General features: G+C 46.7%; 1 protein-coding gene across 1 annotated transcript in view; it reads left to right on the forward strand.

The window, feature by feature from the left end:
• The first annotated feature begins 485 nt into the window (after window positions 1–485).
• PPP4R3B (protein phosphatase 4 regulatory subunit 3B) overlaps window positions 486–16,596 on the forward strand; it is a 57,480-nt gene continuing 41,369 nt past the window's right edge. Inside the window, 1 exon segment of the mRNA XM_040351159.1 lies at window positions 486–839. Within this exon segment, the coding sequence (XP_040207093.1) occupies window positions 698–839 (142 nt within the window). The 5' untranslated portion in view covers window positions 486–697.

Raw genomic sequence — 16,596 nt, forward strand, 5'->3', positions numbered from 1 at the left:
TGTGGGGTTTTTTTTGGTCATGAGTAAACATGTTTACCCATGGAAGCTGGTATGAAACGCATGTAAAACGTATTATTCATTGCGTTAAAATGTAATGCAACACATTGAAAACACAAGATGCCCTTTTTAAAAACAAAATGCATATGGCATGTTACAATGCACTGGTAGGAATGGGTCCTTAGGGTGAAGGTCTGCTTTAGAATTTATTGTACATTACTTGGTGCCACTAATATAGATTGCATAGCTGATCAGATGCTGTGATAAAGTCAATGATCAGAGAGCACTCGGGAATAGAGCAGTATTGGGGTGCCCAGCTCCTCTATGGCTGTATAGAGGTGACAGGTTCTCTGCCCACACTAAACATGTCCTCTGCGGCTTCCTCTAGCCTGGTAGACTGATAGCGCCCCCTGCCGGCGCTCATATTTCGGCGGAAGTCACAGGGGACATTCTTGGCCCCTGAGCGACACCGTAGCCCCTGCCAAGCCGGCCCGTCCAACCTGTTCCATTTCTCGTTGGAGGAAGAGAAAGGAGAGAATCGGGTTACAAGATGGCGGCGGTGTGATCGAAGAGCAGGACGGAGGAGGCTGGGGAAGGAGTTCGCCGAGGAATCGCCCACACTGATACCGGCAGCCATGATCGGCGGCGGAGGGAGCCGGGAATAGAGCCGAGCCGGGGGGAGGAGGAGGAGTGCGCCATCATGTCCGACACCAGGCGGAGGGTGAAGGTCTACACTCTGAACGAGGACCGACAATGGGACGACCGGGGCACCGGACACGTCTCCTCCACCTACGTAGACAGGCTGAAGGGGATGTCCCTGCTGGTCCGGGCTGAGTCTGACGGTGAGGAGGGGGGTCGGGGGTACTACAAGTCCCAGCAGGCTCTGGGGGCCTTTTATTGTATGTCATGGGCACTCCATTACTGAGAAACTACAAGTCCTAGCAGGCCCTGGGCTTCACGGCTGAGGAGCTCCAAGGATTAGTGTGCCATGGGGCCCCAGGACTGAGGGACCACAAGTCCCAGCATGCTATGGGGGCCTTTTAGTGTATGCCATGTCTAGTACTGAGAGAGAAAGTGATGTGAGCCTGCTGTGTTGAGGGACCAAAAGATTCTGGGGCCCCTCCAGGACTGAGGTACCACAAGTCCCAGCGGGCTCAGGGCTTCATGTATGATGTGCTGAGGGACCAAAAGATCCTGGGGCCCCTCCAGGACTGAGGTACCACAAGTCCCAGTGGGCTCAGGGCTTCATGTATGATGTGCTGAGGGACCAAAAGATCCTGGGACCCTCTAGGACTGAGGTACCACAAGTCCCAGCGGGCTCAGGGCTTCATATATGATGTGCTGAGGGACCAAAAGATCCTGGGGCCCCTCCAGGACTGAGGTACCACAAGTCCCAGCGGGCTCAGGGCTTCATATATGATGTGCTGAGGGACCAAAAGATCCTGGGGCCCCTCCAGGACTGAGGTACCACAAGTCCCAGCGGGCTCAGGGCTTCATGTATGATGTGCTGAGGGACCAAAAGATCCTGTGGCCCCTCCAGGACTGAGGTACCACAAGTCCCAGCGGGCTCAGGGCTTCATATATGATGTGCTGAGGGACCAAAAGATCCTGGGGCCCCTCCAGGACTGAGGTACCACAAGTCCCAGTGGGCTCAGGGCTTCATGTATGATGTGCTGAGGGACCAAAAGATCCTGGGGCCCCTCCAGGACTGAGGTACCACAAGTCCCAGCGGGCTCGGGGCTTCATGTATGATGTGCTGAGGGACCAAAAGATCCTGTGGCCCCTCCAGGACTGAGGTACCACAAGTCCCAGCGGGCTCAGGGCTTCATGTATGATGTGCTGAGGGACCAAAAGATCCTGTGGCCCCTCCAGGACTGAGGTACCACAAGTCCCAGCGGGCTCGGGGCTTCATGTATGATGTGCTGAGGGACCAAAAGATCCTGTGGCCCCTCCAGGACTGAGGTACCACAAGTCCCAGCGGGCTCAGGGCTTCATGTATGATGTGCTGAGGGACCAAAAGATCCTGGGGCCCTCCAGGACTGAGGTACCACAAGTCCCAGCGGGCACAGGGCTTCATATATGATGTGCTGAGGGACCAAAAGATCCTGGGGCCCCTCCAGGACTGAGGTACCACAAGTCCCAGCGGGCACAGGGCTTCATGTATGATGTGCTGAGGGACCAAAAGATCCTGGGGCCCCTCCAGGACTGAGGTACCACAAGTCCCAGTGGGCGCAGGGCTTCATGTATGATGTGCTGAGGGACCACAAGTCCCAGCGGGCTCGGGGCTTCATGTATGATGTGCCCCAGAACTGAAGTACCAAAAGTCTCAGCTTGTTTTGGGGCTTTTAGTTAATGAGGAACCACAAGTACAGTGTGCCATGGGGCCCCTTCAGGACTCGGGTACCGCAAGTCGAGCTTGGTATGGGGGCCCCTCCTGTACTGAGGTACTAAAAGTCCCAGCAGGCCTCTTAGTGCATGGCAAGGTCTCTCTAGTACTGAGAAACCACAAGTCCCAGCATGCTCTGGGCTTTAAGGCTGAGGAACTAAAAGACTCTGTTTACCATTGGGCCCCTCGTGGACTGAGGTACCCCAAGTCCAGCATGCCATGGGTCCCAGCTTTTAGTGCATCCCATGGGCTCTCCAGTATGAAGGAACCACAAGTCCCAGCATTATCTGAACCTCCTAGCTGCTGTGCTGAGTAATTAGAGGACCCAGCGTGTGCCTTGTACCTCAGTCCTGGAGGGGACCCCAAGTCCCAGCGTGCTCCGGGGGGCTTTTACTTAACAAGGATCCACAAGTGCAGCATACTTTGGGGTCCTCCAGCACTAAGGTACCACAAGTCCCAGCGTGCTCTGGGCTTCATGGCTCATGAGGCTGAGGAACTAAAAAACTCAGTTTGCCTTTGGGTTCCCTAGGACTGAGGTACCAAAAGTCCAGCATGCCACGGGGGTCCCCAAGACTGAGGTACCAAAAGTCCAGCATGCCACGGGGGTCCCCAAGACTGAGGTACCAAAAGTCCAGCATGCCACGGGGCCCCCAGGACTGAGGTAACAAAACCCCTGCATGCCACGGGCCCTCCCCCCCCCCCCCCCCCAGGACTGAGGTACCAAAAGTCCAACATGCCATGGGGTTCACCAAGACTGGGGTACCCCATATCTAGCATGCCTCCTGGACTGAGGTACCCCAAGTCCCAGCTTTTTCTAGGAACTTTTAAAGCATTCCATGGGCTCTCCAGTACTAAGGAACCACAAGTCCCAGCAGGCTCTGAGCCGAGTAACAAGATCCAGTGTGCCTTGTACCTCCAGTCCTGGAGGGGCCCCAAGTCCCAGTGTGCTCCGGGGCCTTTTACTTGATGAGGTTCCACAAGTGCAGCATACTGTGGGGTCCTCCAGCAAAAAGGTACTACAAGTCCCAGCGTTCTCTGGGCTTCATGGCTCTCATGACACTAAGGAACTAAAAAACTTAGTTTGCCATGGGGCTCCCCAAGACTGAGGTACCAAATGTCTAGCATGCCACGGGGCCCCTCCTAGATTCAGGTACCCCCAAGTCCCAGCTTGTTCTAGGGACTTTTATTGCATTCCATGGGCTTTCAAGTACTGAGGAACCACAAGTCCCAGCAGGCTCTGAGCCTCCTGGCTGCTGCAGTAACCCAGTGTGTCTTGTACCTCAGTCCTGGAGGGGCCCCAAGTCCCAGCGTGCTCTGGGGCCTTTTACTTATTGAGGATCCACAAGTGCAGCATGCCATGGGGTACTCCAGCACTTGGGTACAATTCCCAGCATGCTCTAGGGCCCTGTAACTGAGGAGGAAAAGGCCGAAAGAAGTCTTTGCTTCTTGAGCCGAAGAGCCAAAACACTCGGCATACCTTTGGGCCCTTCTGATGAGTCTGGTAATCTATGGAACCCAGCATTCCCTGAGCCCTCTAAGCCGAGGCGCCAATGTTCCAGTGTGCCTTGGGGCCCTCCAGCTGCTGAGCCAAGGGATCCGAACTCCCAGCAACTCCTGGGCTCCTCTGGCAGCTGAGGAACCAGAAATCTCAGCATTCCCAGGGCCCTCCAGCTGCTGAGCTGAGGAATCGGAAATCCCAGCAAGTCCTTGGGGTTCTGTGGCTGCTGAGGAACCCGAAGCCCTAGCACTCTGCGACCCCCTTGGATGCTGAGGAACAAGAAATCCCAGCATGCTCGGTCCACTAGCTTCTGAGGCACTGCATGTCATAGCATGGTGTTCCTCCCTCTGTGTGCTGGTAACCCTAAACCCTGTGGGGCCCGCTGGCATTTGAAGAAACTGTAAAGCCCATTGGCTGCTGAGGGACTAGATATCAAAGTGTGCATTGGTGCCCAGAGGCTGCTGATGTGGCCAGTGATCTGTATGGGTTGGTAGAGCAGAAATCCTGCCATGCCTTGAGGATCTATACCAGTGTTTCTCAACTCCAGTCCTCAAGGCGCCCCAACAGGTCATGTTTTCTGGCTTTCCATTATTTTGCACAGGTAATTTGATCAGTTTCACTGCCTTAGTAATTACCACAGCTGTTTCATTGAGGGAAATTTAAACATGACCTGTTGGGGCGCCTTGTTGTCGGAGGGCAGCGTCCTAACACGGCAGCAGCTGGTGTGTATGGATTGCAGCACATTGCACTGTTTACTTTTTCTTCTTTTTTTTATCAACTTTATTGGAATGCCACAAAATGACATTCCATTCATGTTTGTGGGTTGCGATTTAGGTGTAGCGTACTGCATGTCCAACTTCTCTTTTCTGTAGCGCACACCACTGCACTGTGAAGTAAACAAATAGGACATAAGGCCTTGAGACTACGCGGGGTGAAGGCAGCCCAATGCCCCTGCTTTTTCCACACTTGCCAAAACTCTGCAATGCCGTCCTCGTCACACTGAGGTGAACACAAATGCTGGACTGTCCTTGTTTACTTCCTTACCACTCAGCTAAATGTTGTGCATATTCCACGAGCTGGGAGGAGGCCTAGAAGTGTGTACAGGAGAGCACACTGCTGAATGCAGAAAGCCCATATCACCAGCACACCATGGATTTCAGCAAGTGATGTGGGATCCCTTCATGGGGTGTGTGTCCCCCAATCTTGGATATCGCATGCCTGACAAAGGGATCCTGCACAGCTCCAGAATGCTGCACTTACACATGACGTGATTGATTAAAGCTCTGGCATTATAAATGGATCCATGCAGTGCTGGTCACATAGGCTTTCTTGTATATTGGTCATCCAAGCAATCATTGCTGTAGCACCCTCATATTCAGAGTGTGATGGCAATACATCCATGACCGATCCCTAATGTGGGCACAGTGTGATAGGAAGACATCCATGGCCGTTCCCTAATTATGGGCAGAGTGTGATAGGAATACAGTATATCCATGACCGATCCCTAATGTGGGCAGAGTGTGAAGAGTAACTTGATTTATAATGCTGTAATACTCCTTTGGGTGTCATGGCGGTCCCCATCCCCCTTCCCAATCCTAAAGGATTAGTTCACCTTCTTTACCTGCAGCCTGTAAGGCCTCATGTACACTGCTGCTGGTAAACTGATGTTTAGGAGCAGTTGGGCATTTCTTTCAGCTGCCCCTGAACTCTCCTCTGTTATCTTATCAGTACAGGTACACAGGGTCATTTATAGTCTTTCTAGGCACTAGAGTTTAGAAGCTTTGTTTGGAATGCAAAAAAAGCGTTCAAGGCGGATGTTCTGAGGCATTTGAAACGCTAAATGTCTAACGGCTTGTAATCGCTGCTAAACGCACTAACTGGCGGCTTTTATCAACGTTTCTTTTTCATTTTAACATCATTTTTTTTATACCTGTGTGTGTGTGTGTGTGTGTGTGTGTGTGTGTGTGTGTGTGTATATATATGTATGTGTGTGTGTGTGTGTGTGTGTGTATGTATGTGTATGTGTGTGTATGTGTGTGTATATATATATATATATATATATATATATATATATATATATATATATATATATATATATATATATATATATATATATATATATATATATATACATATATACATATATACATATATACATATATACATACATACATACATACATACATACATATACACAATGTGTGTGTGTGTATATATATATATATATATATATATATATATATATATATATATACATTATACTTCTAGACACAAACACAGCTAAACAGACATTTTTAGACGTCAGTTTCTAGCTGTTAAATAGTTCAGGAGAGGTTAAATCGCATCCTGTGTATATGAAGTTCAACCACTTGCTTACTGGGCACATATACCCCCTTCCTGCCCAGGCTAAATTTCAGCTTCCGGCACTGCGTCGCTTTAACTGACAATTGCGCGGTCGTGCGACGTGGCTCCCAAACAAAATTGAAGTCCTTTTTTCCCCCACAAATAGAGCTTTCTTTTGGTGGTATATGATCGCCTCTGCTGTTTAAATTTTTTGTGCTATAAACAAAAAAGTGCCAGTTTTGAAAAAAACTAAATTTTTACCTTTTTGCTTTAATATCCCATTTAAAAAAAAAAATACAATTTTTTTCTCAGTTCAGGCGATATGTATTCTACATATTTTTAGTAAAAAAAATCGCAGTAAGCGTATAGTGATTGGTTTGTGCAAAAGTTATAGCGCCTACAAAATAGGGGACATATTATTATTATTATTATTTTATTTTTATTTTTTTTACTTGTAATGGCGGCGATCTGGGTTTTTTTTTTATTGGGACTGCGACATTATGGCGGGCACATCGGACACTTTTGACACATTTTTGGGACCATTCACATTTATTCAGCGAACGGTGCTATAAAAATGCACTAATTACTGTATAAATGTGACTGGCAGGGAAGGAGTTAACACTAGGGGGCGAGGAAGGGGTTAAATGTGTTCCCTGCTAGTGATTCTAACTGTAGGGGGAGGGGACTGACTGAGGGAGGTGACTGATCTGTGTCCCTATGTACAAAGGACACGGCATCGGTCTCCCTGACCGGACATGGATCTGTGTGTTTACACACACAGATCCACGTCCTTATCTGTGTAAAGGCCGATCGTGGCCGCCAGGCACGCGCATCGGCACCACAGTGATGCGGTGGGCGCTAGCGCGCCCCCCAGTGACCGGAGGAGCTGAGGACATCCATAGACGTCCTCCCGGCATTTGAGAGCCACCTTGTGGCCGTCTTTTGCCACTGTGGTTGAAGCATTGCACCTGTTACCTGCAGATCTGGCCCTGCAATGCTGTGTCTTTTTTAAATTGTACCAGCGAGTGGGGTAGGGGGTTTCCCTGGTCGCTGTCACAACAGAGGATTGGCGAGTGCAGGGGCTGCTGCATCTGTAGCATGTTACACCCTGAATATGGATGTACCATGTTATCCACCAAGATGTTCCCTGTGTGGCTTTTACCCCAGAAATGAAGGTGACTGTTTAGAGAAAAGGCTGTGGTGCAGATCTCAGCAGTGTAAGGAAAGGAACTATAAAGCCAACCATAGATGGGAAGAATCTCAGCTGGTTCAGCAGGGACCACCCGAGAGTCGATCCATCTATGGACAGGCTGGTTGTACTAAAGTCGATCCATTAATCTAACAGGCTGGATGTTCTGAAGTTGATTTTGTTATGTGAACACTGCCACCGGCTATAGCCACCAGCAGTGATCGTTTCCGGCAGAACACAGCCTTGTGGGAGGGATTCCATCCATTGACCATCTATGGTGGAAGGAAAGAAAATGGAATAATCTGAGTTGTTTAAGTCCTGGTGGGGGAAGTTTATGGTAACTGCAGTAAAAGTGATTCATAATATTGGAGCCGAAGACAGCCAGGCAGCTGAGCTAAGTCATCCGAAATGGAAAGCTGCATAGTTTTCCATTAAAAGATATTTTTTTTTTTTTATAATATGCATTTATTTTATTGTTTTTACTAGGAGCCTGGAAAGCACTGCACCCATGATCAGCAGATCACGGGTGTTATGCAGGACTCCTGCAGCCTGTCAGTGTAAGCTGTTTTCTTGTACATCGTAGGGGCAGGAAGTTACACAATAACAGGGAGAGACCATGAACTATCAGAGCTCAACAGAGCCCATGGTACTTTATTGAGAACTACAAGTCGACAGCAGCAATGTTGTAGTTGTACTATTCACAGAACTCAGCCGGGTGCATCATTAAAAAAAAGACAGTGAGTTTGGGGAGAAGATCCCCGGCTCGATGTCACTAGAGGCAGTGGATTGGGGAGCGGCTGCGGGAGTAGGAGCATGTTGCATGTTCCTAATGGTGATATTATCCTTTGGGGCATCCAAAAGTGTATGCTTGTGTAGGGCCATATTTACCTAGAAAGGGAATGCAAAGGTTTTCCATGCATCCCACTGATAGAAATTGGGACGCAGCTGCAGTACGGGCGCAGCCACTGCTCCCAATCTGCGTGGGTTCAGAGACATGCACCCATACCGACGTGATTCTTGCGGGCGGCTGTAATCGCTGTTGCACAGTCTGTGTCTAGGGTTGACGTGTCTGCAGACAAACTGCTGCTGGGCTGTATACAAACTGGCCGCAGCTATTCAGCCAAGTTTGTCTGCAACCGTAGAAGACACTGCTGCTGTGTCTACAGCCAGTATTTTAGCTGATTCCGGCAAAGTGTCCGCACATGAACTCCCATGCGAATGTAGCCGTATAGATTTAGAAATATGTCTTTTTCCACATTACATCCTGCCTATAGATAACTTGGGAACTGTCATGGTGCCTAATGGTAAGTTCATTTAAGATAATGCTCCTGGGGAATGCCTCTATCCTAAAAGTAAAGAACTACACTATATTAGTAAAAGTATTGGGACACCTGCCTTTACACGCACATGAACATTAATGGCATCCAAGTCTTAGTCAGTGGGGTTCAATATTGCGTTGTCCCACCCTTTGCAGCTATAACAGGATGAGCGAGTTTGGGGTGGAGGAACTTGATTGGCCTGCAGAGTCCTGACCTCAACCAGATAGATAAATTAGAGTGCAGACTGCGAGTCGGACCTCGCCTAACTACAGTGACTGACCTCACAAATGGAAGAATGGTCAAACACTCCTAAACCTTGTGGACAGCCTTCCCAGAAGAGTTGAAGCTTTTATAGCTGCAAATGGTGGGCCAACTCAATATTGAACCCTACGGACTAAGACTGGGATGTCATTAAAGATCGTTCATGTGCGTGTGAAGGCAGGTGTCCCAATACTTTTGGTAATATAGTGTATTTTCTTCACTAAATGCTGCACTGGCTCGAAACGCTGTATGTAGCTTCAGCTATATACAGTTTTGGGTTTCAGCTGTGAGACAGAGAATTCCCGTCTCACACCTGGAACAAGAGTCCGTCTGAGTATTGGCCAAGCCGCAGTGACGTCACTCCTGTGCACGGGAGTCACGGCCGTTGCACAGAGTTCTGACTGGACTGTGCTTTTTCTGGACTTAACAGCCAGGCTTATAGGTTGGGATAGGAGCTTTCCCTGCCTATGTCCAAACTGTGCCTGTGTAGTATGCTGTGGGCAGAGAGGCATGTGAACTAGTTACCAGGCTACAGGCAAGCTTAGCAGATGATATCCCATTGCCAGGTCTAGTCTGGCTGAGATCTGAATCAGTTTTCTATATTTTAACGTGTTGCAATCCCTTAGGCACAGAACCCACGCCACTTTCTGGTTCACTTTGAAATGGACACCAGCGGGAATAGACCTGTTGTAGGACCATCTACATGCGTTAACCATTTCCTGCACCATTCTAATGAAAGCTTCAATTCCCCCATTGTTTGGGCTTTGGAGCTGTACTCTACCACTCATCTAACCAAAGTAAGCGCCATTGTTTACAGTTAGGGTGTTAATGTGGGTGGGGTATGGTAGTTACAAAGTCAAGGATATAGTTGACATTAAAATGAGGCAATCACCACATATAAGATTCCAAAGTTAAGGGGTGTCGGAGGGCAGAACAAACAATGGAGTCCCTAAAAGATATCAACTTCAGTAGAACGGGAACCTGGTTTTGTCAGGTATCCTCCCCATCTCCGGGAGACCTTACTACTGTGAGATCTCTCGGGACACTAATAGAAGTCACAAGACTGCTATATACTGCTGATGAGAAAAAGATATTTATCAGTTTATATTTACTAAAATAATTGTATTTCCATGTACTGTGGGAGACTAGATATAAGGAATGCAGGGTCCTGGGTTTAGTAACACATTAACTGACCTGGCAGTGAAATAGCAAGGATTTGGCCCCAGATTGCCATTTGATTTATTGTTCTAATGGTTGAAGAATTGCTTCATCTGAGGGGCATGTACAATCTCTGCACACTTGCAGGCTTTTCATAGAGCAAAATCCTTTAGCACTTTATATCTTTATACATTTGCATCATTTTCAGTAGCTTGTAGAGTGTTTTTGAAGTTGTTGACTTGTTGGCAGACACCGCCTTTAAACTTGTTCCATAGCTTCCAGATTCAGCCATACAGTTCTTTATTTTTTCTCCTCATTCAGCATGGATGAAGGAATCCTCTCTGCCAGATAAGATACCTGGTAGTGACCACACTGGTTTTGATGCAGTCACTTCAGCAGATCATAAGCTTTTTCCATTTCTTTTTTATGTGACTTGCCAGGAGTGGTGCTGACAAGGCTAGCCACGGCTCGATTTTCAGACAATGCAACAAGAATTGGGTCAAAATTTGAGCTGTGTTGTTATGCTTGCACATGATGAGAAAATCGGACGAAAAATACAGCTTTTGGAGCGATTGTACCATAATCTGATCGTTGGTACACAGCTTTCGAGAGCCGATCACAACAGTTTGTGCAAAATTAATCGAAGCAACAAACACAAAAATGTTTCTCGTACGATACCAGAACGCACAATTTACATCTTAATGAGTGCAGTATTTGTCCAAACAAAATCGTAAGATGAACACCACGCATGCTTGGAAACCAAATATTAATTTCAATACAACTGATTACATCACTTACATAGTTGTATTCTGTCGTACAATTTTTTTTTCTAACTTTAGCAACCTATTGGTTTTCGATGTTGGACTAGCATGCAAAACAAACAAATGATCATTTGTCCAATAAAGCGTGAGACTTTGGGCTTGTTCAAAGCAGACCTTCACACTGAAAGGTTACTTGGCTCAAAACCACTATTTTTATTTTATTTTTTTCTTCATTTATGTTCATGTAGGTCTGGACTTCTGGAATAAGTGACATGTAGGGTTGCACCATTAATGATTTTTCATTACATGACATGCACCTCACTGGACTAAATTCATAGTTAGCCAGGACATTTTAGAAGGTGGACGAATTCCTGAAGTTCAGCTTTTACGGCCAGTTCACACCACATGCAGTCCAGTGCATATTTTCCTTGGAACGTGCAAAAAAAAAAAAACATGCTTTGCACTTGCATTGCCATTTATTAAGTGCAGCCTTAGTTCACACTTGTGCGATGCGGGAAGGATCGTATAAGTGTAAACGTATAAGTGTAAGGACTCGGATCGTATAAGTGTAAACGCCTTTGCGATCCGATGCGGGCCAAAAAAAAGGGTCCTGTGCGAGTTTAGTCCGCATGCGATGCGATTTAAGCCATACTATCTGTATGGCTGAAATTGCATCGCACAGACATTGCATGTGATGTGCGGTGTGAATCACATGCGATCTCACACCACGCAGCGGTGTAAACCTTCGTATTGCTACTGTAGTGCGCACAGGACAGCCTAATAAAATGGGCTGCTATTGCTTGTCATGAAAAAAAATGTGCCTTTGAAATCGCTAGGTATGATTGGGACCTTAGAGGAACTTTTCTCAGCCATCAATAAATAAGTTGGTACTAAAGTCCTGTAGTTTCTAACTTTTAAAAAGCATGAACTTACCAGCCCAGAAAGTCCAGCGCTGTCATCTTTAGACTCGGTTCACACCTATGCAGTTTGCTTCTGATCGGTTTTGCTGTGCGTTTTTATTTTTGGCCAATTTGTTGTTGGGCAGATTAAAAAACGCAAATCACTGCAAAAACACACTACGTGCTTTTCTGCAGCCTATCTGTTGGAGTCTATTAAACCAAAGAAACAGTTTCGCACTTAAAAAAAAAAGTCCCAGGCCCTTTCCAAAAACGCAGTGGCTGAAAAAAGCATAGATATGAACGTGTCCCAAAAGAAACCCTGTTAAAAACTGTAGTGTTTCTGCAAAAAAAAAAAAACACATAGGGTGAACCACGCCGTACACATGAATTCCTTGCAGATTTATTTTTTTCTCCTGCATTGCCATTTTTGGTTTGGGAGCTAGCTGTAACTTACTGATCACTTACCTGCCCTTCCACTATGAAGCGCAGCTGCACATGTGAGCAATTGTTGACTGAGAGAGGGTGTCCGGAATCCTCCTGGCTGTAGGTGGTCCAATGATACGTCGTCGCTGCCCTAAAAAATACTTATTTTACTGGTGGGGGGCAGGATTTTTTTTAAGTTTTATTGATGTGTGGAGGTCAACAATAAGTTGTGTTTACAAGCCGTCATTAGTTCTCCGTATTGATTTAATGAATAGTGATTTGTTCATTTGTTTCTTGAAAAAGTGAACACCGTAAGCATGTATTATAAAACCTCAAATCAGAGGTCAGTAGGCTTCTACTTCATAGTGTTCAAGCTTTTTTTTTTTTTTCTTTTAGTTTTTTTGAGCTTAAAGCGGAGTTCCACCGAAAAATGGAACTTCCACTTTAAGTGCAGGTGACCCCCCGACATGCCACATTTGTCATGTCGTTTTTTGGGGGGGGTCCAGCTCCCACTTCCTCCCGGGCTCAGCGGCACCGGAAAGGAAGTTCACCTCACCCCCCTACCTCCCTGCAATCTTCTGGGACATGTCACAGGTCCCAGAAGATTGCCCGGCCATTCACGGCTCGCGCATGTGCAGTGCTTGCCTGGCTGTGAAGCCACAACCGGACGTCCAAGAATGAGAATGCCGGGGAGAGGAGCAAGGCTTCGTTCGCCCACATTGCTGGACGAAGAGACAGGTGAGTGCCCAGTTATTAAGTCAGCAGCTACACTTTTTGTAATCACAGAACTGGCATTTTTGATTGATCGGCCAAATGTTGGGTGATAAATATGTAAATGAGAAACGGATATATATATATATATATATATATATATATATATATATTTCTCAGTTTCTGTATGTTGTCGGTAAACATACCTGGCAGTCAATTGTCCAATTTGGCCCTAGTATGTGTGTAACATGTGATAGAGGGAGCTTAGATTGTAAGCTCCTTTAAAGCAGAGGTTCCGCCGATTTTTTTTTTTAAAGCCAGCAGCTACAAATACTGCAGCTGCTGACTTTTTAAAAAAATCGACACTTACCTGTCCAGCGTGCCCGTGATGTTGTCAGCCGAAAGACAATCAATCGCTCGTCCCTCGGCTGCACCCGCCGCCATCCTCGATTAGGGAATCGGGAAATGCAGCGTTGCAGCTTCACTGCCCGGTTTCCTACTACGCATGTGCGAGTGGCGCGCCATCACTGGCCCCCGCTATCTCCTGGGAACAGTGTGTTTCCCAGAAAACAGCGGGGGCTGCGGGTAGGGGCGTGACTGCCACAGTCCCGTATTCCCAGAAGTGGGTGCAAATACCTGTCTTAGACAGGTATCTGCACCCCCCTCCCCTGAAAGGTGCCAAATGTGACACCGGAGGGGGGGAGGGTTCCGAAAAGCTGAAGCTCCATTTTTGGGTGGAGCTCCGCTCTAAGGCAGGTACTGTTGTAGAAGTGTGTGATATATATTATACTCTCTATAACTACTAGGGTGGCTAAAAATCTCTGGGATATCCGGCAACTAAATTCCATGAGCTGTCAGTGGAATCGCAAATTCTGTCTTGTACATCTATTGGCTGCTAGTCCGCATAAAGCGGTTGTAAACCGCCGGAGGTTTTTTTCTTACCCTGCAAGGTAATGTCATAATGTGTTGGTATGCATCGCTTACTAGCACTTTATGTTAAACTTTCCTTAAAACAAAGCTCTTCCAGCACCAAATGTCAGAGCTGCAGGCGCTTCCGGGTCCGCAGACTTTGTGACTGGCCGGAGCTGCGGTGATGTCGCTCCCGTGCATGCCAGCGGTTACGGCACAGGGCGCTGAAGGAACGGCACGGGTGGCGTTTCCTTCAGAGCGCATGCGCCAGTGATGTCACTGGTTGCATGTATTGTAAATACTGTATTTATTGGCATATAACACTTGCTTTTTCACCTGAAAATCGGTAGCAAATAGTGTGTGCGTGTTATACGCTGATACTGCAATTTGGGATGAGCGCCATCAGAGTACATACAGCGAGAATCTCCGGTTTACTCAGCGGCCTCTGTAATAGGAAGTCCTGTCTCCTGGGCTGGCATTGGACCAGTGGTCTGTCTATCATAGAAGCCAGTCCTGGAGACGGGACTTCCTATTACAGAGGCCGCTGAGTAAACCGGAGATTCTCGCTGTATGTACTCTGATGGCGCTCATCCCGCCCCCCTCCCTGTCTCCTCTGAGTCAGCAGTAATCTGAGGTGAGAGGGGCATTAATCAGGCTGCATTCATGGCAATGGTGAGGCTGCAGATGGCATTGATCAAGCCACATTGATGGTTACTGACCCTTATTTTTCTTCAAAGATCTTTATTTAACCACTTAGGGACCGCCTAACGCCGATATACGTCGGCAGAATGGCACGGCTGGGCACAATCGCGTACCTGTACGTGATTGTTAAAATCCCAGCCGTGGGTCGCTGGCGCACGCACACGGTTCTTATCGCCGCTGGAGTCCCGGGATCGGTCCCCGGAGCTGAAGAACGGGGAGAGGTGTGTGTGTGTAAACACACCTTCCCTGTTCTTTGTTGTGGCGCTGTCATTGATCGTCTGTTCCCTGATATAGGGAAAGGCGATCAATGACGTCACACGTCCAGCCCCACCCCCTACAGTTGGATACACATATGAGGTCACACTTAACCCCTTCAGCGCCCCCTAGTGGTTAACTCCCAAACTGCAATTGTCATTTTCACAGTAAACAATGCATTTTTTGCTGTGAAAATGACAATGGTCCCAAAAAATTGTCCGATGTGTCTGCCATAATGTCGCAGTCACGAAAAATATCGCTGATAGCCGCCATTAGTAGTAGTAGTAAAAAAAAAAAATTATAAAAATGCAATAAAACTATCCCCTATTTTGTAAACGCTATAAATGTTGTGCAAACCAATCGATAAACGCTTATTGCGATTATATATTTTTTTTTTTTCTACCAAAAATAGGTAGAAGAATACGTATCGGCCTAAACTGAGAAAAAAAGTTTATATATATTATATTTTTTCTTTTTTTTTCGGGGGGATATTTATTATAGCAAAAAGTAAAAAATATTGATATTTTTTTTCAAAATTGTCGCTCTATTTTTGTTTATAGCGCAAAAAATAAAAACCGCAGAGGTGATCAAATACCACCAAAAGAAAGCTCTATTTGTGGTAAAAAAAAGGACGCCAATTTTGTTTGGGAGCCACGTCATGCGACCGCGGAATTGTCAGTTAAAGCAGCGCAGTGCCGAATCGCAAAAAGGGGCAAGGTCCTTTACCTGCATTTTGGTCCAGGTCTTAAGTGGTTAAGATTCAAGTGTTTTTTTTTTTTTTTTTTTTTTTCCTGAAACTTCTTAAAATGAAGATGCGTGTTATATACACCTGTGCATGTTCTATGCCGATAAATACGGTATAATGGTGCCCGTTTAGGAGATATTTACACTACCTATAGGTAAAAGTTAGTTCTGGAAGTTTACTTCCACTTTAAGCACTTCTCACATACTTGTAAAAATCCTGTGTTTGTTTTGCTAGAAAATTACTTGGGACCCCCAAACATTATATATGTGTATATCTAAATTTTAGTAGAGGCCCTAGACCTAGAGAATTAAATGATGATGGGTTTTGTAAAAAAAATTTATGTCAAACGGTATTTGCGCAGCAGTTTTTCGAACAATTATTTTTTTTTTTAAATAGTTAAATTTTATTGCACACAAACCCAATATACCGTACTACCCATTTCTTTGGTAAAATGTTAAAGATGTTACGCCAAGTGAATAGATACCTAACGTAACCCTTTAAAATTGTGTCTGCCACTGAAATGGCACCAAACTATAGGGCCAGATTCACATAGAATTGCCCAGGCGCAGCGTATCGGAGATGCGCTACGCCGCCGTACCTTACCTGGCTCTAAGTCGAATCCAGGAAGATTTTGCGCCGTAAGTTACGGCGGCGTAGTGTATTTCTCGGCGCGTATTTCAAATTGGGCGGGTAGGGGGCGTGATTCATTTAAATGAAGCGCGTCCCCGCGCCGATTGAACTGCGCATGCTCCGTTTTGACATTTCCCGCCGTGCTTTGCGCGAAATGACGTCGCACCGACATTTTTTGAACTTAGACGTGAGTTGCGTCCTTTCCTATTCACGGACGACTTGCGCAAAAAAATAATTTAAAATTTGACGCGGGAACGACGGCCATACTTTAACATGGCAAGTCTACCTATACGCCACAAAATAGCAGCTTTAACTATACGCTGGGAAAAGCCGACTAGCGACGATGTAAGAGACTGCGACGGCCGCGCGTACCGCGTGGATCGACGGAAAAAGCTAATTGGCATACCCGA

This window comes from Rana temporaria, chromosome 4 (genome assembly GCF_905171775.1).
Source record: "Rana temporaria chromosome 4, aRanTem1.1, whole genome shotgun sequence".
Taxonomy (NCBI): Eukaryota; Metazoa; Chordata; class Amphibia; order Anura; family Ranidae; genus Rana; species Rana temporaria.